Source organism: Equus asinus, chromosome 21, assembly GCF_041296235.1.
Source record: "Equus asinus isolate D_3611 breed Donkey chromosome 21, EquAss-T2T_v2, whole genome shotgun sequence".
NCBI lineage: Eukaryota > Metazoa > Chordata > Mammalia > Perissodactyla > Equidae > Equus > Equus asinus.
This window is the reverse complement of record NC_091810.1, coordinates 72,533,026-72,558,612: the sequence shown is the minus strand read 5'-3', so window position 1 is coordinate 72,558,612 and position 25,587 is coordinate 72,533,026. Positions and strand designations below refer to the sequence as shown.

General features: G+C 37.9%; 1 protein-coding gene across 3 annotated transcripts in view; it reads right to left on the bottom strand.

Moving 5' to 3' along the window:
• ZNF385D (zinc finger protein 385D) overlaps positions 1 to 25,587 on the bottom strand; it is an 806,057-nt gene that overhangs the window by 184,646 nt on the left and 595,824 nt on the right. For all 3 annotated transcript variants that reach the window (XM_070492980.1, XM_014829851.3, XM_070492981.1), the window contains one exon: positions 22,601 to 22,743. In XM_070492980.1, coding sequence (XP_070349081.1) covers positions 22,601 to 22,743 — 143 coding nt within the window. The remainder of the gene's footprint in view (positions 1 to 22,600; positions 22,744 to 25,587) is intronic.

Below are 25,587 nucleotides of genomic sequence, written 5' to 3'. Positions count from 1 at the left end.
ATTGGGTCTCGGTCTCAACTACTCAACTCTGCTGTTGTAGCATGAAAGCAGCCACAGACAATATGTAAACTAATGAGTGTGGCTGTGTTCCAATAAAACTTTATTTACAAAAATAGGTAGCACACTGGATTTGGCCCCCAAGCTGTAGTTTGCTGACCTTCATCTTCTATTGGCTTCTATTCTGGCATGCGGGCTAAACAGAGGTAAATCACCTAATTACTCTGGCCATTAAATTTATCATCTATAAAAACGTATACAGAATTCTAGAGCCTTAATGTACTAAAGGATCTGGCATATGTCTTCACAAAAAAGACAATCACACATCGACCTCCAAAAGCTGTAAACCTCCTTTTGCTATAAATACACACACATGTGGATTTGACAACATGCCATAGATGACGTCTCTGCTTCAGTTACTCCAAAGGTACCTTTTGAGTATCCAATCAGAAAAACGTAGTCTGAAGCATGGGTCTGTTAATTTCTCGCTTTGTGAACACACTAAATTAATTACTGCCTACATGTCTCATATCCTTTTGTAAAATGGGGATAATTTAACTACACGAAATTGTGCTAACTGCATGTGTGAATGAGATGTTCAAATCTAGATGGCTCTAAGTCATTCAATCTTTCAGTCTACTCATTCATAAGCACGAGTGTCTTGATGCCCATCATAGCTCAGTGGAACGCCTCAAACTCTCAACAATAGCTCCAAAAGTCAGAAGTAGAGTTATAGTTTTCCTATATGTGCCCTTGCTGTGACTATTTCCCACTAGCTCCTTCAGTAAGCATGCATTCTCACTGGTCTGCATTTGTCCACACTGGAGATTACCCCTCGTCTTCAATTTTCTTAGAGCTCTTGTGTGTAGTAGAGTGTTATAAACAACCAAGGGGTACCTAGAGTAAATTTTAGCATGAGAAAGGAAGCATAGTACCAGATAAGACAGAGTAGAAGGAGGAGGAAGAAGACGAGAAAGAGAAGTGGAGGAAGGAGGGAGACGAGGGGAGAGGGATGAGAAAGAGAAAAAAGAAGAAAAAGAATAATTTTTCTTTTATTATTTTCTATCACTGGAAATTTCACAGGTTCTATCCCTCTATTGCCTAGTCCTCCTTCCATGTGCTCAGGCTCCTCTTTCTTTTTTTTTTTTTATAAAAATGTAGATCTCCATGGGTCTTTTTTTTTTTTAAGACTTTATTTTTCCTTTTTCTCCCCAAAGCCACCCGGTACATAGTTGTGTATTTTCAGTTGTGGGTCCTTCTAGTTGTGGCAATGTGGGATGCCGCCGCAGTGTGGCCTGACGAGTGGTGCCATGTCCACGCCCAGGATCCGAACGGGTGAAACCCTGGGCCGCTGAAGTGGAGCTGGCGAAGTTAATCACTCAGCCACGGGGCTGGCCCCCATGGCTCCTCTTTCTTATTAAAACATTATTACATCTCTCCATTCTCTCTATCCCCACACATCTCCCACTTCCTACAGCCAGGCAATGTAAAATTTTTCTCACTTTACCATGCAGAACAAATCAGCTTTCCTTTTAAGCAATCTCCCTAAAATCTCCTTAGAAGTTAAGATGTGCTTTGAAGTGTCTTCACTCTAATGCCATTTAGTGAGCAGCATTCACTAGTTAGAGAAAGCAGAGACTCTGGTGTATATGCAAAAGATTTGAAAGCAAGGACTTAAACAGATATTGGTACTCCTCTGTTCATAGCAGCATTGTTCACAGTAGCCAAAACGTGGAAATAACCCAAATATCCTTTGAGGGGTGAGCAGATAAACAACATGTGGAATATACATACAATGGAAAATCATTCAATCTTTAAAAGGAAAGGAATTCTGACACATGCTACAACATGGATGAATCCTGAAGACATCTGAATGGGCCAGACACAGAAGGACAAACACTGTATGATTCCACTTAAATGAGGTACCGAGATTCAAATTCAGAGAGACAGAAAGTAGAAGGAGAGTTGCCAGGGGCTGGGGGAGTGAGGATGGAGAATTATTATTTCATGGATACAGAGCTTCAGATTTGCAAGATAAAATAGTTCTGGAGGTGGATGGTGCTGATAGCTGCTCAACAATGTGAATAAACTTAATGCCACTGAACTATACATTTAGTTAAAATGGTAAATTTTATATTATGCATATCCTTAACACAATAAAAAAAAAGAAAATGCATTTGATTTTCAAAAGCCAATGTTTTGAATTTAAGAGCTGAGGTTTTGAGTTGAAAAGCATAAGCTCTAAAGGCCATAATGTATGAAGTCTATACCATAAAAAGACAGATTGAGAAAAATGCACACTCATATAAGAGCCATTTTTCTTACTTCAAAGGATAACAACATTCTCTGGGCTGAGGAAGGCAGCAGAGAGTTGAAGACAAAAACTTAGCGTTGGTTGGTAAATAATAAAAGCCAATCTGAGTAGCAAGATGACAGGACCATCACAGGGTGCATTTTTGGGAAAGTAGAGAAAAGGTGACCTGCTCCAGCTTCATGCCCCCCAGTGCCCCCAACACCAAGAAGGGCCAGGAACACAGCAGAGCCCAGAAATTCCTGTGCCCACCATAATTCAGAAGCAAATACATGTCTGCAGGGCGGGGTAGAGAGGATCTAAACAAACAAGTGAGTCAATCTCACAGAATTCCAGAATGTTCCACCGATGTGAAGCTCAGGAGAATGACTTCTCACATACACCAGAGTAGTGCTGAAGCTATTATGGACCTTAAAGAGCCCCTTTAATTTCCCAACGATCTAGAATGTCATGGAGAAATGACTTTACTTCAAGATCCTTCACGGTACGTAGAAATGACTGAGAGTGAAGTAACCTGCAGAGACCCTATGGTTGAGAACTGTGTTGTCCAATACAGTAGCCACTAGCCATGTGTAGCTCTCTACGGAGAAATAAACTAAAATTAAATGCAATTAAATGTTCAGGTACTAAGTTGCAATAGCTAGATTTCAAGTGCTCAATAGCCATGTGTGATTAACAGCTACCCAATCAGAGCAGACAGAACATTTCCAACATCACAAAAAGTTCAATTGGACAATGCTGGTTTAAAACAAAGAGCTACAGTAGCAATTTACATGGCCAGACAACCAAGAACCACACGGAATAGACCAGAGTGCATTCCACCTCTGGCCAAGGGACTGAAAAGGACAAAGGACAAAGGACAGACGTCTCCTGCCCCCTGACATTTTTAAAGAACTCAGAATATAAACACAATCTGGGGAAGTAGAGAGGAAGACTCTGAATTAACTAAAATTGTATTTTTCCCACATACAGAATGTAAGTTCAAAATAGATACTAAGTTCAGCTTTAAAAAAAAATGTAGCTTGCTGCACACATAGCCTTATGAATCAAAATTTATACCACATCCCACATAAATCAGTTCCCCAAGATGAAACAGGCCAGATTATTGTGTGAAAGTGACTGCAGCACCTTTTAAAGATAAAATTGCGTTCTTATCACCACCTATATGAAATGCCCAGGGCGGTGCCTAGTTTATAGATGACACTCAAAAATGATAGCCTTTCTGATTATTACTCCCTAAACCCGCCTTGTTATAAACACGTAAAATAAAAGTTCATAGCTGAGAAGAAGCATGCCCTCCATAACTAAAAACGACCAAGCCAGCTTTGAGAATCACTGGCCAATAAGTTCCAAGAGGCCTCGAAGTGCTCTAAGTCAGAAAAGTCAGCGTGTCTTCAATGCAGTAGGCCCTGAGAAAGTTCTGTGAAGTCCAAGCTATAGACTAGACCAGGTTCTTGCCCCCATTGGCAGTACTGGAATTGGCAACAGCTGTGCTGTCAAATTCACATGAATCAGTTAACAGTTGTCCAAATTAAATTGCAGCCAAGGTTGTTAGAGTCGATGATAAAATGAACAGGTGTTGAGAGGGAGATGGTGCAAGCTGGTGAGCTCACTCTAGCAGCTGGGTCTTGAGGTGTGAATGAAGAGGCAGAAGACGTAAGAGGTCAGTTGAGACGCCTGCTACCTACACACTTGTAGACTCCAGTATAACTAACCCACTAACCCTTCGTCTCTAACCCTCCCAAGAGTGGGCGGTCTTAACTGCAGGTGGAACTGACAGAGGAAGAAAGGATAAATGAACAGAAAAACCCCAGGGGTATTATTCCTGATGTACAACCTCTGTTTTGAGGGTGAGAGCTGGGCTTGGAATAAACCTCTGAATCCACTGGCAGGCCAAACTGGGGGACTTAAAGCGAGCCTGGGACTTTGAGAACAATGGAGCCATTAAATCAGCTGGTTGTTACAACTGCCTCACAGGTGTGTGCGACCTACGAGTTTCTGGGAAAAGCGAAGGTCCCTACAGTCCCCACCCACTTCCGAGGCAGCCACCAACCCTGTCAGGCAAGTTTAACCCCAACATTCCCTTTATGAGGGAAGAAAAGGTAGAAAGAAGGGCAACTGGACAAAGGTAAAGTGGCTTCTTCCAACTAGTTGGTTTTTCCTCCCCCATCACTAAGTCACAGCTGCTGGGTCTTGTTTTACATGTAGCTTTCCTAGGTCTCCCTAGGCAAAGGTCTACTTAGGCAAAGAGAAAAACTGTACACCAATAAAGCTTAGCAAATGTCTCTTTCACCAGCAGTTTTAGTTTTTGCATTTGATTAGTTTATAATTCAACATAGGTGGATCCTAAATTTGTCTTCCACCTCGAAGGGCAGCCAACTCCAAGAAGCGAGTTTAAACAATAATCTCCGTGTAAAGCTCAAGCCAGAGACGTGCAGTCCCCGCTTACAGGGCCTGAGAGAAAACCTAAAAGGAGTGTGGCCGCCAATGGCCGCAGGGCCAAATTACATGTTTTAAGAAGGAAAAACTCAAGGAAATTTTTAAAAATTGTTTTCCTTTTAAAAAATGGAGGAAGAGAGCTATATAATTTTGGGATGTGGAAATAATAAGCCATGTAAGTAAAAACAATCATGGATTTGGTTATATTTAAGAAAATGAAGAAGGGTATGAAAATGTCATTTACTGAGCGCCTACTTATCTGGAGCTGTGCTTAGTACTGTTTCAAGTTTTTAGATTGGAGGTTTTGCTTACTACTGTGTTACACATTATTATCTTGATTTTACAGAGGAGGAATTAGTCACTCAGGAAGGTGAAGTAAATGGCTAAGAGCCACAACTGCTAACTAGCAATTCTTAGATTTGAACCCAGATCTTTATCTTCAAAGATAAGCTACAAATTTGAAAGAGGACTTATCAGCCACAGTGGTAACGGAAACATTAAGTGAGCATCTATGGTATGTTGACCACTGCTATGGGAAAACAATAAACGGTAGACTGGAAAGATGTCAAACCTAGAGAAAATCTGATAGTTTGGACAACTCTACAGTCTCCACCTTCTTCACAGGCAGTTACAAAAAAAGGAACTAACTTTTCTTCCCTTTTCCAACATCAGAGGCCTGTTTAGGCCACTCCATTGACTCTCCTTCCACACATCGTCCCGGAATGTTTTCAACCAGCATTCAGAGCCAACTGCTTCAGTATGTTGGGTCACAAATGGAAAGCAATGGAAAGTCCTGGGGCGTTGCATGTATGGCAGCACTGCCCAGCTCCTCTTCAGCTGATTCTGTGGCTTATTGAAATCAAGAGTAGACAGAATTGAGATCCAGTCCAAAGTGATTCTGTAATCTGTCATTTATACTATGCTTCCACTGATCTTTGTAATTGGTAATCAATTTCTTAATGACATATGCAGTTTCTCATTTCTAAGCAAAACAGAATACTCAAGGAAAACAGCAGGTATAGACAAATCTAAGATTTTCAATATATGTTTACACACAATCCGAATGTCCAGAATAATTCTCGTTATCCAAATTCCGATACGGCTGTTAAGTAAATTATAATCATTTTCTAAGTGCTGATCTTTTAAAGAGATTGCCTAAATAACACATAATAAAAACAGTACAGAACCTCAATATGAGAGTTTCCTTATGGTCTTAGTGCAAATCTTATCCAGACTTACATTTCTTTGGCAGAATATTCTAAAATGGCAGTGATAAATCAATCCTTCCTTCCTCTCCTCCCTTCTTCCTCCTCCTTTTTTCCCTCCTTCCTTCCATTTACTTACCAGCACGGATGCAACAAACCAATGCTTATTTTTCAAGAGCATCTTAAGTTCTGAAGAGTATTAGGTAATACAGCTAATTATATAATACCCGTTAACACAGCTGAATTCCTAAAATAACGATTTGGTTCCATTTTCCTCATCTATAAGCCTGTTTCTTTTACCCACAGAATTAACTGTGGTGGTAAAATGTGCTTCTCCCTTTACCTCCCTGACTAGTTTAATCAAATAATGTCTTCAAGTACATCACTTTTCATTTTAAATGTAGCTTTAAAAAACAGGTTAACAACTGCCTACATTTAACTGCAGATTTTATGTGCTATAATATTATATGTCATCCATTGCCAATTTTATAGGCTTAGCAGAATAAAATAATCATTGATCTTTTTCATATGAATGCTATTAAGAGAAACGGTGTAAACTTCAACTGATTAAAATGTTACTTAAGATGCTTTATTAAAATTTATTTTAAAGCAATTTTTCTCATTAAGACTTGACAAATCTGGAGAGCACTTTATTTAATCTCCTTTATGAGAATGTTTTGCATGCAAAGAAGAACCTGAAGGACTGTGAGGTTTCAAAGAGACTTGGGCAGTCTAGAGTTTCGGGGAGTTGTAGGCAGTTATTTCTTGCAGATCTGCCATGCAAATTGCTTCTTACACAAATCAAGGTGGGAAGAAAGAGCAGGAATCACAATCTCGTTTGTAGGTTTAGTTTTCTATAAACATCGATAACGAATGAAGAGGAGAACAACTGCCAAATAAAATCTGTGTGATTCTTACACATTTCTTATGATTACTTGATTAAAATATCCCATAACAAGAATTCAACAGAGTTAAAGGATGTTAGAATGTGATAAAAGAATTGAAAAAGATCTATCAAGAAATAGCAAAGGAGCAATCATCATTGCCACTCTCACAACTACCCAAAATCAATGCAATATTCTTGAGGTTAGATGTGTTCCAGGAAATAAGATATACTTGATATCTCATTTAATCCACAAATAACCCATGAGGCAGGTAGTAGTATTACTTCTGTTTTACAGATGAGGAAACTGAGGCATAAGGAGACCAAGTAACTTCCCCAACATTACATATTTAGTAAGTATTGAATCTAGAATATAAACCTTAGACTCTGATTCCAAAATCCACCATCTTAAGCTTTACAGCCTTGCTTCTTGATGTGTGGTCCATGGACAGGCCGCATCCACTTTACATGTGACTTCGTTAGAGGTGCGCACTCTGATTTAATTGCATATTGGCCCTTCGGGAGCACTGCTCTGTACTATCACAATAATATGAATAATAATTGCATATATTACATTATATATTTCTCTACAGATTAAAAGTATGTGCACATATACTACTTAACTGTGGGCAAGACAAGGCTAGAATGCAAATAAGAAGAATGTTCTGGAAGAGAAAGTGTCTATTTGGATGTCACCAGAGGGTGTTTTGTCCTGCAGTTTATAAGACAACATGGACATGCTGTACTCTTGGAGGATAATGAAGAGAGTTGTCATGGATTCATGTCCCCAGAAACTACTTAGTGGGCTGACATCATGGAAATTTGCCGAACTTGCCTAGGAAGGGTTGTCCAACCACATCAAAAGGTATCTTACCAAAAGTAACACTAAATGTCCTTTCTGAGAATACAATGAAAGAAACCTATTTCATTTATAAAAGGAGAAATCTTGGCAAAGTAACTCTTCAGAATCAGAAAATATTTAAACTCCAGTCTCTTTTATTGAACGTTTTAAATAGCTCACAGATCCAATTTAATTAATTTATGGTGAACGCAAAACTGGATATTAACTCTTTTATCATAAAAGCAAGTTAGCTAAAAAACAATGGGATAAAATAGAATTTATTTTTTTCCAGCTCTTTGTCTTTGTCCAAATAAGAGCCAATTCATTAAATGGAATCAATCTGTCAAATTAGTAGTATCAAATTTACTACTTAAATTATTTAAAATGTGTTGCTTTCTTGTGCCTGCCTCCTCAGCTAAATTATGAGCTTTATTCTTCATATATTCTATAACATTCCACAAACATTTATGAATTGTCTGTTATTTGCATCTCTGAGAGTGCCAAGCATGGTATTGAGCGATATTAGTCACATAATAAATAAATGCTTATTGATTCATGAGTTAAGATAAAATTTATTCATGTTCCCTGGATCAAGACCCTAAGTTCCTTGAAGAAAGGACTGGGTCTTGGTCATTATTTTATATATCCCATGACTAAAACTTTGACAGTAACAGAGTATTTACTGAATGAGTAGAAGGTTGCAGAGAAGTAACAAGTTACCATGCTCTTGAAGTACCGTGAAACATGTTAATTCCAACAAACAAATAATACCCATTTTGATGGCAATAATGTGAATATTTTATATTTTAAAATATAAATTAACAATGGAAACCTTATGTCCTAGACACCTATCAGTTCAATTAAATAAGCCCAGCTGTGGTCAAAGTTTTCAGTTTCTACTCATTTCCTACTACTGCATATAACTTGTGGTTCAATATTATCTGCTAGCAATCAAACTGATAAACACATATTTGTATAAATATTTCTTTTATGTCCCAAAGTTAACTTCTACTTACATTATCAAGAGCCAAAATTTATGAGGGCAAAGTTCACAATTATAAAACATACATTAATGATTTTAGTAGCAGAATTCCTTAGGTCAGGTCCTTAAACATCAATATTTCATAGAAAGACAATTTTTAAAAAGGGTATAGATAAAATACAGGCCTTTGTTATAATCCATAAGATTTTTCTTTACGCATTTCACATCCATAAGATTTTTCTTTACGTCATCCTCAAAAAGATTTTTAAAAAAGAGAATAATGCAGATGTATTCAGGATATGAGAGAAATCTAGAGCCATTTATTCTTCCACTTTATTTACTCAAAAATACAAGGTGCCAATGTCAGTTAAAAATAATGGCTACCAACCAGACAATACATCCATATAAAGAAAGAAAACAGCTTCTATTGAAGCAGGCCAACGTACTAAACATGGAATCACATAGTAATTACAGAACTAATTACCATCTTCACTGTCAAACATTGAAGTTGGCGAGAAGATCCAAAGATGTAATTAGAAAGGAAGCATCCTGGAGTCTTAGCATTTCAAAAACTAAAGGTGTGGGAAAGGTGACCAAAATAAAAGTAGAATGAGGAATTATGGAACTAATCAACATTTCCAAAAACCTATGGAATTGTGTATTAAATATAAACAAATTTCATGTCTTGTCTATTTTAAATCTCCAGAATGATTTCAGGAGCCAAAACTCAACTTGGAACATTTTCCTTTGCTCTTGTCATGAGTATTTTTCTTTAGGTTGTTTTTCTTAGCCTTATTCAACTCTGTTAAGAGTAAAGCTAACCCTTCTCCCTGCCAACTACCGTAACAACCTTCTTAATCAGTTAAAAACAGGCAGCACAAGATGCAGACGAGAAAGAAGTGGCTACATTCATTCATTTATTTTTTATTAGACATGAAAGTCTTTAAAATATGAGTTAAAATAAATTCTCCCAACAGCTTTGGGGGGCATCAGCAAATGATACAGGTATTTAGTATAACATATCATGCTTTCAAAAAAATTGTAAGATCAACATGGGCTCTCCAATTCTGCATGTTCTCCTATCACAGATTCCCAACAGTTTTCAGTAAAGTTAAAAATCAACTAATATAACACAAGGTGTTGAGTTTTTTCCTCCTTATTTTGGACTTCCTAACAGTTTCTAACAAGAGTGCATTTGGCTTTGAATAGAGTGAAAGTCAACAGGCAGCACTTTAAGTAGTTAATTGATTGGCAGTTTGTTGCTGTTGCCGATGTATTTTCCTTTTTAAGGAGTATATTAGCTTTTACATTTTTATTTTTGCCAGAAATATGTTTTTCAGGTGCTTGAATTAGTTAAAATTTTTTAAAAAGAAAAAAAGTCAAGAAAATTCTGGGGCTAAAGGCCTATAAAATATTATCTCATTTATGTTCTGGCTCACGTTATTCTCATTCAGCTAAAATTGAATATATTCATCAGTTGTGCCACACAGCATATCTGTGATCACTAAATTCTATTGTGTGGAAGAAATTGTTCTATGGCTCTTTTTGGGCTAGTAAGCACAACAGTCTGGATTTTTTTTTTTTTTTTTGGTGGTAGGGGAAGTTCCTACAAGTTATTACTAAAACTGTTTAGAATAATGGTATTTATATAGCAAGTTCAACATATAGACAAGTGCGGTCAACCTACTTTAAATTTAAAGTGGACTTTTTAGCCTCATTCAGGATTTCTATAAGAGACATCTTATAGTGGGCTCAACGATACTTGCTTCTAAAATGAAAATTTTCCTAATACTAAGAACCCAGTGGTTATTTAAAAACTACAGTAATTCCTTGAAAACTAGGGACCTTTCAGCAGAAAATTAAGTATCAACTTGACATTTTAAATTTGCTGGTTGGATCAACTTGTTTTCAGGAAGTGTATATGAAGTTAACCACTCTGAGAAACAATGAGAGGGCAGTATTTGAATGGTGATATTAATCTGCCCAACAGTCTAATATGCCATCCCTACTATAATATGAAACTTGATGTAAGCTGGAGTACCATCTCAATCAAGCTCCATTACCTTGATATTAATAATAAAACACAGAAATGTTACTAACCTCTTTTACCTTTACAGAATGTGCAAGTGTTTAAAGTAAATGATAATGTCCTTAATAAGTAAATTTGAATGGGATTCTAAGAGTAAGTCGCCAAGCTTGGTCAACACATTTTCTCATTGACTTTGCAATCACTTCTAAATAGCAGGTTACAGAAAAAGTACATTAAACTTTCTACCTGGATATTAATCTACAGAGTTCTACAAGAAGTCCTCTGAGCAAGACACCTCATAAGTGGACACAGAAATCACAGTTGGAGACAGGCTGATAAGAAAATACAAACTTATGTCTGAAGCTGACACATCTAAGTATTAATGTCAGCTAGGCCCTTAACTAATACTATATTATAGGTGGTACATGTTGCAATTAAACATTTTGCTGTCAAGACATTTGCAACTTATAAAATTTGAAAAGCTTTTTTAATACACAAAGTACATAGACTATTATAAGTAACCAGGTACTGATCACCTAGAATGAAAAACTAAATATTAACAACTCTTTATTTTTATTACAGATATTTCTTTTCATAAATTATAAAACTCGAATATCACAGATATATTGAAGTCTCTTTTGTACCCTCCCCAGTCCTTTCGGCTCTCACTCACTTCTCAGAACCATCTGCAAATAAGGATTTGATGCGTGTTCTTCCAGTCCAGGTTGTTATATACCATACATCAATATAAATCTCCCGCTTTCTCCCTCTCATTAGCATGTGATTTTAAAATACATGCACACATATTCTAAAATTCTGTACACATTCTGCAACTTGTGTTTCCTCCCCACCCAACATTATGCTTTTATAATATTTCCATGTAGAACAATGCTTTCATTTCAAATGTCTCAAGATAAATTTCATAAAAAGATCTCAATTTATATACCCATTTATCCATTGATAACCATATTGGTTTTTAGGTATTTTGTTTGTTTGTTTGCTAATAAAAATGTTGCTGCAACAGACATGTTTGAAGTAAGCCTCTTGACATACATATGCAAGAGTTTTTCTACATACTTGCATTCAGTATTTTAAACTATGATCCACAGTAGGAAGCATATATAATGCATAAACAGATATCCATAAAGATATGTGTATATGTATATATTTTTTCCTTCTTCAAAATTCTAAATTTTTTGGTATGATATTAGGTAAGTAGAATTAAAAACAAACTCTAAGCTCAAAATCATTCTACTATTTTCTCTGCCTCCTTCCAAACCAGGATCTCAAAATCAGAGTATGTCAACAGGACACTAAATATAGTCTAAGAGTTAATTGATTCTGAAAATCAAATTAGTATTTTCTGAACTTTTTCTATTGAAAAAATCAAGCAGGGTTATCTGGAAAAGGGAGGGCTGTCTCCCCACATAGCCCATCACACACAAGTGCCATCTATCTGAGTGTATAAATTCTATATATGTGGAAAGTGCCAGAAAGTGCTGGTTACCTCTTGTTTCTCCTTCCTATCACACGTTTCTAGGAAAGCAGAGACCGTTTCTTTTCCATGTAGTAGGTGGTAAAAGTCACAGAAGCACTAAAACAGGGGGTATTCTTAGATGTTCTAAAGAGCACAAGGATGTTTTGTTAAAACTGATTATTTTGCTGTGTGATTTCCTTGAAGAAACTCCTTAAAAATATCCCAAACATATTGTACTACTAGACTATCATTATTCTAGTTTCTACTTTTAAAAAAATAATTTGGATTTAGAAATCAAAATAACAAAAGTTTCTCATCCCCATATATAGTGACTTAAATTTTCCTGTTTTTTTTTAGTTTCTTAAAATCCCTCCGTAAGATCCTTGGAGTAAATTCCATTTAAAAGCATTCAAGAAAGGAGTTAATTTTACTTCTTTATTATTTGCCCAAACTCAAGATAAAATGTGGCATAAGAGGATACGCTTCAGAGAGAGGCAAAATACAAATTATCTTATTTCTGATTCTACTACTGTCTTGATTTATGTGTTTCAGAGAGAGCCATTTGCCATTGCCACACCTCAACAGGATAAGAGAATTTGGGTACAGTTAAAGGAATTCAAGTCAAATTGTATTTGTGGCTTTCTCAAGCACACATCCTACAAATTACCTAAATAATTGCCTCAAAGTCTCCTTCACTTTCTATGCATAGACAGAACTCTGAAATCCTGAACAATGATAGAGCAGTGCTTCTCCAACCTTAGCTGAAGGACCAGCACTTCTTCCATCAATCATAGGCCAATACTTTTATAAAATACAATAAAAATGAATTACCAGGAAAAGTAAAGTGAAAAAGACATACAAAATATAAGCCATAATTCTTTATTAGTTTCAACAGATGTAAAATGGCTCTAAGTTGCTATAAAAACTTCTGAATGATGCTCACTCCCCATTTCTGTACTTATCTCATTGCAGACCTATAAACAGTTCTAGGATGAGTACTTGTCTGTGAACCATACTTTGAGAAGCACTGAGTCATGAAACAAAATAGTCTTGCTGGCAAAAAGTTCTCATTCCGTTGACTAAGAGTAATGAGAAACAGCATTAACATTGTTCTTTGCATTTGTGTTGCGAGGGAGCTGTGAAGAGACAACTTTCCTCAAAAGATAGTCTGAGAAGGTTATTCTTTCATCTGTACTTAGCTGTGAAAATGGATTTTCCTGCCAATTTTGGCCACAGGGTAGAATACAGTGACTCTCAACATTTAAGGGGCAAAGAAACCATCTTGGCAAGGGTATAACACAGAAAATGCTCATTAGCGTCCTGACACCAAAGACTCGGATTCAATAGACATCCTTAATGCCTTCTATTTCTGTAGCACTTTAAATCTTTAACATCCTTAGACACTCATATGAGGTCAATATGATTATTCTACTTTCACAGATGAGGAAATGTGGACTCAGGGTTTTGTCACAGATAAAGTATTAAATTTAGAACTCAAGCCTTTTAGATTCTAAGTTTAATATTTTTTTTCTTATGTGTGCAAATGGGTCTTGAGTCTTAAAAAGTCTAAATTTCCACTGGGATAGGAATGATTTTTTTATTTACTATCACAAAGTTACTTATTCCCCCCAACAATGATTGCCCATATACAACATAAACGCTTCTGAAGGTAACATAACATATAGTCCATTGATGCTCCAGATATTCTTTTTCATAACTGTTCAATCACAGCCAGAATATTATTCAAGAAATACAGTGTATTTACTGACTTGGAGTTAAGTCCCCTAAGGAACTACAGATTATTTCATTAATTAGCTATTATAGTGTACCAAGGCTCTGACAGCTGGTTCAAGAAACTACCATGTCTACAGACCAGAGATCAGCTAGCTATGTTGTAAATGAAACTGCACCGGACTTAGACCACTGAAACCAAATCTAGCCATGCTTCAGTGATTCACTATTTGCGTGATTTGGGGAAAACTATTTTATCTTTCACCTATAGGTTTCCTTACCGATGGCATTCAGATAATACCTATGACATGCAAGGCTCTTATGAAATTAGATTCCAAAGATAATGGATATGAAATTGTTCATGATCAATAAATATTTTTTATAAAACAGCAATATATTGTGTATCATCTTCCGCCTTGGTTTACAGTCATTACAGGGAGCCTGAAGTAGCTCCAAGTAGAGAACTTCTTTACAGCATCGGTGACCCAGGGTGCAGAGTCCTTCCCCCAGGGGTAGGCTTATTCACCATCACTGGAGATAGTTAAGCAAAAAGCTGGATTACAAGTCATCAGAAACACTGTAGAGTCTAGCAAGCAGGGAGGTAGATCAGATGGTTCTAAGAATCCTTTCTCATTAGAGCAGCCATAACAAAGTACCACAAACTAGGTGGCAGAATCAACAGAAACTGATTTTCTCAGAGTTCCGGAGGCTAGAAGTCCCAAATCAAAGCGTCAGTGGGGTTGGTTCCTTCTGAGGGCTGTGAGGGAAGGATCTGTTCCAGACTTCTCTTCTTGGCTTATAGATGGTGTTCTCCCTGTGTCTCCTCACATCATCTTCCTTGGTGTGTCTCTGTCTCAATTTCCCCTTTTTATAAGTATGTCAGTCATAATGGATTAGGGCTGACTCTAAAGAGCTCATCTTAACTAATCACATCTTCAATGACCCTATTTCCAAAAAAGGTCACATTCTAAGGCACTGTGGGTTACGAATTTTGGAGTACACCATTCAGCCCATAGTATTATGATTCAGTGATTAGCACCCTCATGAGAAAGAGAAGTCAGGAGTCTCAGTTTTCTTTCAGCTTGGTCACTTACTAGCCATGCAACTGGCACTCTCCCAATCATTTTAGACTTATCTGTAAAATAAGTGAGTTGCAGCAGACACAACTTAACTCTAAAAAGCTCCTTTCATTTCTAAAACGTCTATGTCTAAGTGTGGAGCAGGCTCTCCCGAAGAGCTGCTGGATCACAAAATGAGCTATGGGCTTAGATATTCTGTTATTCAGGTCCCCTTATTTGCCCAAAATCAGAGCTGGTAAGAAAGTCAGACTACAAAACAGGGCAAATATATTACTTGTAAGAGCAAAGCTTCAGCTCATGACAATTAGATTGACTGATAAAAGAAAATAAATATATCATGTGTATTACGCCTCAATCTTTAGTGAGAGGAACATGTTCATACATCAAAATATCTCTGGAAGGACAGATATAAAAGCAATTTACCATGTTGACTATCACTTAAGAGAGGAGAACTGGGGGCAGGCGAAGAGCAGTGAGAAAAACGTTTTTGTTCTTTTCACATTTTGAATCACAGGAAGACGTATTACCAGTGCAAGGAGCAAACAAATATTAAAACAGAACAACATTCATGTATTGTGCATTTGTTTAGCCTTTTATTTTCAAGCCTAGATATTTTATATTTAAGTCATTTTGTGTTTGGGGTCCTTATATGTATGCTTGAGTTTTACAACTTTTGGTTTCACAGGAAGCTGCAGAGCTCAGCAACACGCTTATATTTTTGTTTCAGTGTGAAAACATAATGGAAGAAGACTTCATAAGCAGATGTTTCTTAAGAGGCTTTTGCTATACAAATATGACACAGGTAACGCACAGAACTAGCTAGCGATCTGCCACAGCTGTCTTCAAAGGAGAAGCAACTTAGCAGTTCATACCATATTTACTACGGCATTTTTCACCTGAAAAATTTCCACACCCTCTACCAGTTGTGACTAAGAAATACAGGCCTCTTTTTCTACCCATAATTTCAACCTGGCTGCCTACCTATTTTAGTGACAGCAGCAATTGTAAAAACTTAGTAAGAGCAGTTATTTATGTGTTACCTGAATTTAACTAATATCTCTTTGAACCAAACACATGGATGTGAGCTTAACAACTGTTCCTACAACTCCAACACTGGCTGAGGGATGGAAGGCATCTCCAAAGCTGGAGTAGGCAACAAAATACAGAACCACAGAGGGGAGCAATAGTCAAGAATAATTTTTGAAAGGAAGGGAGACAAAGTGTGCTAATAAATAAGGTAGTATTTCCATTCTAAAGATGGAGGAAGTGAGGAGACTGAAGGATACATACCTGAGGATAACAAAAACTTGAATTTGAAATTTCCTCTCTTGGGTACTGTATTTTTATCATTCACCTATAACATTATACATGTGCATTTAAGCCACACTTGTAGGATAATGTCTATATCCTTTTAGACTCCTAAAGTACCACACCAATACTTTATGGTGACAGCCCTTCTGGACTCACGTGAAATGGCTGATGAATATTATAAGGCACTGATTTTGGAGTACATTCTACAGACAACCATTGGGATTTTTACATCATTATCCTTTCATATAACCAGAGTAAATAAACACATGAGCCAACATAAAATTATGGATGCAAATTAAAGAGATAGCTTGATACTATGCTTGCTTATCTTTCTTAATAATTGTTTAAATTAATAATTTCAGTTAGATGGAAATAATCTAATGTATGAAAACACAGAGTACTTAGATATTTTCAAAAATTGAGACATTTCTGTCAATTACATTTCTTATGGTACAAGTGTAATGGCTATTTCTCTTCTATTAATTATCTGTCATGCACTTTTCTATCTATTTATCCATCTATCAGTCTATCTGTCTATCCATGCATCTGTCTATCTTCCACTCATTCATTCAAAATATGGGTGTGGAGGCTTTGCGATGTTCCAGGCTCTGTATTATGGTTACCCTAATGAACAAGATAAATATGGAACTGATCTCAGATCCCAAATTAATCCTTAACCTTTACCGTATAGCTTTCCTTGGCCACCTCCAAGTGACTTCTCCTTCCCTTGAACGCAGGTACCACTTACTTTCAAAGGACTTAATCACAGAGTTCTTTACAGAATGATTTAACTACTCCACCTCATTTTTTCAACAAATGAAGCAAACTATAAATATAGGATTCCCGCTTGCACAGAGCTTACTGTCTAACATAGTGTTTTAATAACCAAATGTTTTACCACTTGCTGATAGAAGAGTGTTTTAAGGAGTGACTAACCAATTGTTTCAACGCCATGCTTACAAGGACCATTCCTCCTCCTTCTCCTCCCCCGCTTCTCTTCTTCCTCCTCCTCCTTTCTATCCTTCTCCTTCTCTTCCTTCTTCTTATTGTCGTTGTTTTTGTATTTTTAGTGTCAGATACACAGTCAGTGCTTAATAAACGCCCAGTGAGTAAGACATTAATTACCTCTTTTCCTTCTTCATACTCTCCATTATACTTATTAGTACTATCCTTATAGCAGATGCTTTGATGGAATTACTTTCAGGAGGCACATTTTTCAATGTAAAGAATTATTCAGTGAGACTCAAAAGTCTGTAGAATGAAGAAATCCCTGAATGAATAAATGAATAAAAAACTGATTCATATATCTTTCTCACGAAGAATTTTCAGATTGTGATACACATAAAAGCTTAAAAATTTCATAGAAAAACTTTTGCTTTTAACCAGTTGGGATGCAAGCGATAATGTCACATACCTGGCACAGAGTGGGCATTCAACAAAAGACAGCCGTAACCCAAGTCCCGAACAATGTCACCCTACAAGTGAGGCTCCGAGCATTTCGAGGAGATAAAACACAACCATAGAAGGATCATGCATGAAGTACAGCTGTAGCTACCAATACAAGTTTCCCCAACAGCCCACCACACAAACACCAGAAAGTTAGTACCAGAGTGGTAGAGAGTTAGCCTGTTAGTTTTACTGCTGAATCCTAAGGGCCTGGCACATAGTAGGTCCTCAATAAATATTTGTTGAAACTTCTATGCTAATTTGCTTTTTTTAATGTTAAAGAATATTAGCCAAAGCTAACTGAAAGCAAAATAGTCACTCTCCTGTACATGCCCATCTTTCTGCTTTTTTCCCTCTGTGTGACCTCCGCGCTCTTTCTTGCGTATCTCCTGGAAGGGAGAAGGACTCAATATCTACTGAGTATCTGGTATATGCAGGTACATTAGGTCACGTTTATGCATTTAATCTTTATGCCAACAGGCAATGCACATAGAAGGGGGACATGGAATCAGTGTCACAGTCAGTCCCCCGGAACACATTTTCCAAAAGTTGTACCTTTTCAATGACATTTTGAAGGCTCATTATTGTCATAACTACTGATCAGAATATACGAAAATATGTTAGAGAAATGAAAAACAGAGGGAAACTGTGAGATCTTGGGAGAAAGTTGTCAGGAGTATAGCCATTTTTAATGATTAGCTCCCATTCTAAACAACCCCTCAAGATCTTACGCAAGCCCATTCTCAGTTTCAATCTCCAGAATTTTAAAACTCAGCTACCTCTCTGATAACTAACCTAAGAGTTATTCACTCATTCTCATTTTACAGAACAGGACACTGGGGCTCCACTGGATTTAGCCTCTTGTGCATGATGTTGGACATGTTCAGATTTTTCTAATCCCACACAGACAGCCCTGTCCATCCTGCCATCATGTCAAGTCTTCTACTGGCAACGCAGCACTGCCTCCCCTCTTCTATGCTGTCCCTTACATCACAAGGACTAGAAGCTTGAGGCTTGTGTTCCCACGGATCTCTGCCAGCAGTGTTCAGGCTTAGAATCCACTATAGAGAGGCATTCATGGGATTTAGATTAAAGCAACTGGGATTACTAGCCATCCTGTATTTCTGCAACTTCCTGACTCCATGAAAGCATGCAGAAAAACCAAGAGCCAACAACAGCTTTCTCTGACCTTTGTTTCCCCAGAACCTCCAAAGATTTTGTAAGCACCTAAATCCTTATATTAATTCCCTTCCTGTTTGGATGCCTAGAATAGTTTCCATTTTTCTCACCAAATCCTCCTAAGACAACCACACAGCCTTCCCCACTCCTGTCCTTGAGCTGCCATTCTATCCTATACAACTTTCTCTATAAAAGCACCCATATTTACAAATATTTCTGTATTTGTCCAACTTCGCCTTTATAAACTGAATTATTTCAGGGCAGAAGTTATAACATAGTTTTTGTTATCACTATTTCTGGCACATAGTACATGCTTGATAAATAGCATGTATTTGACTGAACAGAACAAGCTCATACCACTTAGGAAAGGAACATTTCTTTCCTAAACATCATCTACCTATTTCCAGGATTGAGTCCTTTCAAGAAATTCAGACTCAGAATGGGATCCCTGGGATCAGAATGATCCTAAACACTGAAACTGCAATGTCATAAGAGATTGAGGGGCAGAGTAGGGGTATATGAGGAATTGAAGGAAAGCTTTCTCTTGTCTGGAAGCTACTGAAATATTCAGGGACACGACATCTTTAGGTCAAGGATGAACAGCTTGTGTTGTTACTATTCCTTAAAAATTAGCTTTAAGAAGACTAAGAGATCCTAATGGTTTTATTGAAGGTCCTCTTTTATATCCATATCCCAGCTCAGATCCCACATCTGTTTTCCTTTCTCTCCTAATTGTGCTTATTTTTACAGATGTTTCATTATTCTTCCTGACTCACATCCAAATGCAATGGTTTATGCTCTTGCTTAAGGATAATAATCAGAGATATCCACTTATGATTTGTGTATTTTATTTTACATGCATATATTTTAAAAGTTTTCCTTCATCATTGTGCTACACCCTACCCCCAATAGATAGATGATTCCATACTCATATCCTCAGAGGAAGAATACAGGAGGCAGATCGTCTCTGACTGTCATGGACTTTGTTTCAAAGAGGTCAGATGGGGGAAGGTTCTTGGGTGGCAAAGAAGCACATCGAGGCACATCTAGGCAGGAGGGACCAGTGACACTTCACAAAGTTTGTGCATCCAAAGTTGAGAGCTGGGGGCCTACAAGGCCATGCTAACCTGGTGCTGACCATCCCATGAATGGCTATATGAATACATAACTTGATGAACAGAGGAAGTGTCTCACCAAAACCTGGATGGATAACCTGTAAGATTCCAGAATCTTAGCACACTCTGAAACAGAATTAAATTGGGTTTCCCTCCAGTCTAACAGAATGGGCTTTTGAACCAGGAATAAAATCAACTCACAGCAAAAACAAATTACATTTCATACACCCTGAATTTGTGGATCGAGAGTCACACCTGCTACAAAATCAAGAACTCAGGCTGTTACTTAGAGAGATGCTCTACACCCTAATTCTCAGTCTAAAACCACCTGATTATGAGCTTTGCAACCAAACCCCTCCGTTGGAAGCAAGGAGCGCCTTAATCCTTGCCTGGCTGCAGCCTGACTAGCACTAAAAGGAAATAACCATTAGGCGTAGCAAGAGAGGGTCTCTTGGTTTAAATGGAACAAATACCAACTTAAGTCAAAATCCATCATAGAAGAAAAAAATGAAGTCAAACTTCTGCAATCAGTTAGTCAATGAACTCCCACATTCAAAATAAGAAGAGTTGGCAGGCTATTCATGAAGACAATACCTATCACTCAAACAGGGCTTGTTATAAATGATTTAACCCACAGAATCCTGACCACAAGCCAATGAAGTAGGTAAATTATTAGTCCCATTTTACAGATGAAAATACCGAGATCCATGGGGATTATGTGACTTACCCAAGGCCATACTGATGATAAGTAGCAGCTCTGAGATTGAAACGTAGGCAATCTAGCTATAGAGTCCAGCCTGACCACCACACTATGCCGTCTCTGCCCACAAAAGCTCAAATACCAGAATGGTATAACCCCCAAAGGAAGAGATTATCAGGTCCACTCCCTTTATTTTAAAGAGGAGGAAACAGTAGCAAAGACGGTAAAGAAATTTGCTCACTGTCATATAACTCAGTATATCACTCATCTTTGTTTTATGACAACTAATACTCACTGTCAATCAAGTTAATCATTTTGCTTTTAATGTTTCCCAAAGGGCCAATCAAAAGTTTTCAACCCAGCCTTTTATAACCTTCCAGGAATTTTATCTCCGCTGTTCTAAAGCCGACAGGAGACCTGAGTGACAGGATGCCAAGTGGTCTCAGAGGCCAGGTAAAGCACCTTGATGGATCATCTCGTGGTATCCGGGAAGCAAGACTGTGCCAGGGAGCCACTTAACACAAGAGCAGATGAGCGGCTTTGAGAAAAGGGAACCCAGGGGACTTCAGCATGGTCATTTAAGAATCAGGGAATTTGATGCTGAGCAATTTTTTCTCTACTCTTATTGAAACACCCAGGATTAGAAATCTCTACTTTGGAAATGTGATCTTTATGTTGCTCTATTTATGCTCCATCAATTGCAAAATAAGATTCCTATGGAAAATTCCTCACCCACCAAAAATTAAAGGGGTCATTGTGATTCTCCCTTGCTCTTTAGCGAGGACTAGAACATAACTGTACCATCTTATACAGGCCTGGCCAAACCCCCCATAACAAAGTATAATTAAAAAAAATAAGACCCACTTCTATCTCCTGAAGGAGAATAATCTACTTGTGGGCAGAACTTTTTAAAAAAAAACTATCATGGTGGCAAGATGTTGCAATAAGAAACCTGTACTATTTAGATCCCTGGGCACTCAGTGACCTCTCGTCTTAATCCTCTTTGCTTTGGTCGTGTTGACATGCCCTGTCATTGGTAAGTTCAGACCTGCATTATAACAACCGCTGAAAGCTGAATCAGATGATATGAGAAAAAAATGTCACTTACTGGTTTCTAACCTTTTCAACTCCTATTTCTATTTTTATCCTAAGAATACTTTCACTGTTTGTACAAAAAAAAAGGTGATGATGAATATGAGGAATCTGCCAATTTATAAAGACATGCTTAAGTGAAAATAGAGGCAAGAAAGCAATGGAACTTGTGTTGAGAAGGTTGATGACAAAGCCCAGAAAAAACAATGTACTTTAAGAAAGACAACTTTGAGCAACTGTGGTCGGGCAGGAAGGAAAAAAAGAAAAGAAAACTCTTACTACCGGAACCCTGAGTTGTTTTAAGTTAAGAAGGAAAAAGGTGCTCTAGACATGGAATGTATCACCACTGTAATTATCAGGGTCCTCTTTAGGAAATAAGAAAAGAAGCAACAGATTTGAAACGTAAAGTAGAGGACCCAGATAGAAGAAACACGCATTTAAGTTTTTCGACATCTACTTGAATTCTAACGTTCTCGCTAACAAATTCATGAAATTTCAATGTGGATATATTCCAACAAAATAATAAAATTGTTAGTGTTACCCAGAAAGACACTAAAAGGGAGACATTAACTCATGATCAACCCAATCAATTGAATCTCTTTTAATTTTCCTGGCTCCGGGGCCCTTACATAACCAGGCAGACAACTAACTTCATCACGACTTTTAGACAAGCCATGGAATAAGCAATATAACAAAAGAGAGGCAGTAAACAACTCACTCTGGCCTTTAACGTTTCCCAGGATCTACCACTGTGGCATACACAAATTTAACTGTGGGACTTACCGCATTAAAATTGGGGAAGAGGTTGACTGCGGCCGCAGTGTCAAGAGGAAAGGGAAGAAACGGCTTAATATCCAGCGATGGTTGTAAAGGAGGGGCTGGTGGACGGACCAGGGCTGGGAGAGCAGGGCTCTGGCATGTACCACCTGCAGAGAGGAGAGCAGAGGGAGTGATCAGGGACATGATGCATGTAAAAATCACCAAAGTCTCTTTTGAGACCAAAAGGCCAGCTTTGTGGGTCACTGGAAAAAACAAGACATGGAGCGTATTGACCTCAACTGGGAACTGGCCAATGAGCAGATTTGCCATTAGGCAGAGGGAGCTAGTTGAGCTGCTCTCTTTTCCTCCTCGGATTATAACTATCTGATTATGTAAGTAACAGTTAACATTTCAACCATTCCATACTCCCCAGTCTATCCTTCTTTTCCTGACTAGAGATGTGTAACTAAGATGTCTTGATTCAAAAGGAAAACTCCTCCACTGCACCCCGATCCCTCTTTGCAAACTAACTTCTGCTCAGAATATGCATCCAGTCTGAGTGATTACTTTATAGAACTGCTCTTTTTCCACCACATTCAAAACTCTGGCAGCAAGATGACATGAACCTGGCATGGAAAAGAACCGTAACCACAAACATAGGCAGCCGTATCTTAGTGCCCTGGCAACTGGAGGATTAAAACCATTGAACCCAGCTACGAGTGGAGAAATCCCTGAGCTGTTCAGCACCCCTGTAGCTCTGAGCATTCAACAACTACCTGACTCCTTCCCAGTCATAAGTAGGAGGAATTTAGAAGGCCACCAATGAGCAAGCAGTGGGATTATTACGCCAACAAAGACACCCCCTTGACATACCAGTAGGTAACCAGCTGTCTGCAAGGGAGCACACACCTTTGCCCCTTGTTCTAAGACCCCACTGCACTCAGAAGCTGAAAGGACGGAAGCCCCTTGCAGTATTCAGTTTCTCATACCTTGGTAACATTTCAAAACATCAATTTGCTGTTAATTAAAGACTGTTGGAATCCTAGGAAACTGTTAAAATATGCTAGCATTCTTCTAATCTGAGAGGCAAGCAACAGACTGTAAAAACCTGCTGGTGAGAATCCAAGAAGCATTAGGAAAACAAAACGCAGTGGGATTTTTCCTTTCTCAGAGAAGAATTCTAAGAGACAAGAAAAGAGGAAAGAGATTCATGTCTGTGCCGCTTATTTGCCTGCCATCTTGTTTTTAAAACAAAGTAGAGACTCCATACAAATTACCTTTACAAATCTCACAGTCTCTGGCCAACTGCACACAGACCATCATCTTCCCCTCCATCAGTTACCTGAACACAAGGTGAACATCGTAAAAAACGATTCCCCGATGGTAAATCCAACCCTACTGGACCAGAGGATCTGCTAACAAGGTGGGTGACTTAATACCTATAACAGAAGCCATCAGCACAGGATTTAATTAACCACACAAAAAACCATTAGCTCTCCCGCTTCCAGGTATAAAATCAGCTGGAGCCAAATTAACAAAAACAGTATTTTTCCCACTCTTTTTACTTTCCTCTTGAAATATTCCTCAACAACAGCAAGGCCAAAAATACTAAGTTTGAATCAGCAAACCAATTAAAATAAAAAATAGTACAAGTCAGGAAATAGAGGGCAGATGTTAAAACGAACAGAAATAAAAGCAAAATATAACAAGTCTACATTCGCCAGAGCACACCATAAACTTATTTTATTGTCCACCTGGTAGTAAATTGAGTGTGGTTATGTATACTTTCTTAGGGAGGGCATCCATAAAACTTTGGTGATAGACTCATTTTGTGTTTAGTATTGCTAAAAATTTCTCTTTTGATTAAAAGTTAAAGAACCAAAGTAAATTTTTGGTTCGTACCTTTTTAGAGAACTCAGAAGTAAAACAAGTTTTGGTTGAAGTCAGTGGTGTGGTTTAACACGTCCACAAATAATAGTGTGCCTTAATAATTTAAAATTATTATTATTATTTTTTGGTGAGGAAGATTGGCCCTGAGCTAACATCTGTTGCCAATCTTCCTCTTTGAGGAACACTGTCCCTGAACTAACATCTGTGCCAGTCCTCCTCTATTTTGTATGTGGGATGCCGCCACAGCATGGCTTGTGAGTGGTGTGTAGGTCTGCACCCAGGATCTGAAGCCACAAACCCTGGGCCGCCAAAGCAGAACATACAAACTCAACCACTACGCCACCAGGTCCACCCCTAAAATTACTTTTATCTGTGTCACATGTCATGCTTTGCAAAAGATATTCATAAGCATTCATTAACATGTTTGATCCTAAAAATCTCAGAAATTAGGTAAGGGCTAACATATCATGGAAAGCAAACATAAGTTAATAAACTCTTTAGCCGTTTATGTTGCTTCCACAGAAACATTCCATTCTTATAAATACAAGAATGCAATTTAGCATGTATAAATTTCATTCACAAATCCCCTCTGGTTCAGGATATCCAAAGAGGTTAAGAGATAATTCAAGCATATATTTTTTATGCAGCACCATAAGAGGCACAAAGAATAAACATATGTTGATTTCATTGCTAAGTAGGGTTAATTCCCAACTTCCCTCTTCCTCCAGGATATGTATTTCATTTACATTTACACATATAGTACAAGGCCCTTTCTCAATATTGCAACTGGGATTGCCTTCCTGGGAATAAAAAACATCAACGAAGAGTCATACATAAACTTTGGGAAGCTGAGGAAACTATTTGAGTTCCTCTCTTCCTATCTGTTTAAAGAGAGAAAGCTAAAGGATGGTTGGAAAGCAGAGGACATGTGACTACATATTCTTTGGCCATGTGCTATGCAAATACAGGTGTAATGGATGCTGTGGTGTGCTTCCCACAGCCCCCTTCAGGACTGAGGCACTCATTCCCCCAGCCGCTGGGAGTGTGGGTAGCTGATGACTCTCACCTGAGATCCTCTTCACATATTGCCTTGGGCCAAAAGGAGCTGCCTCACCCAAGGT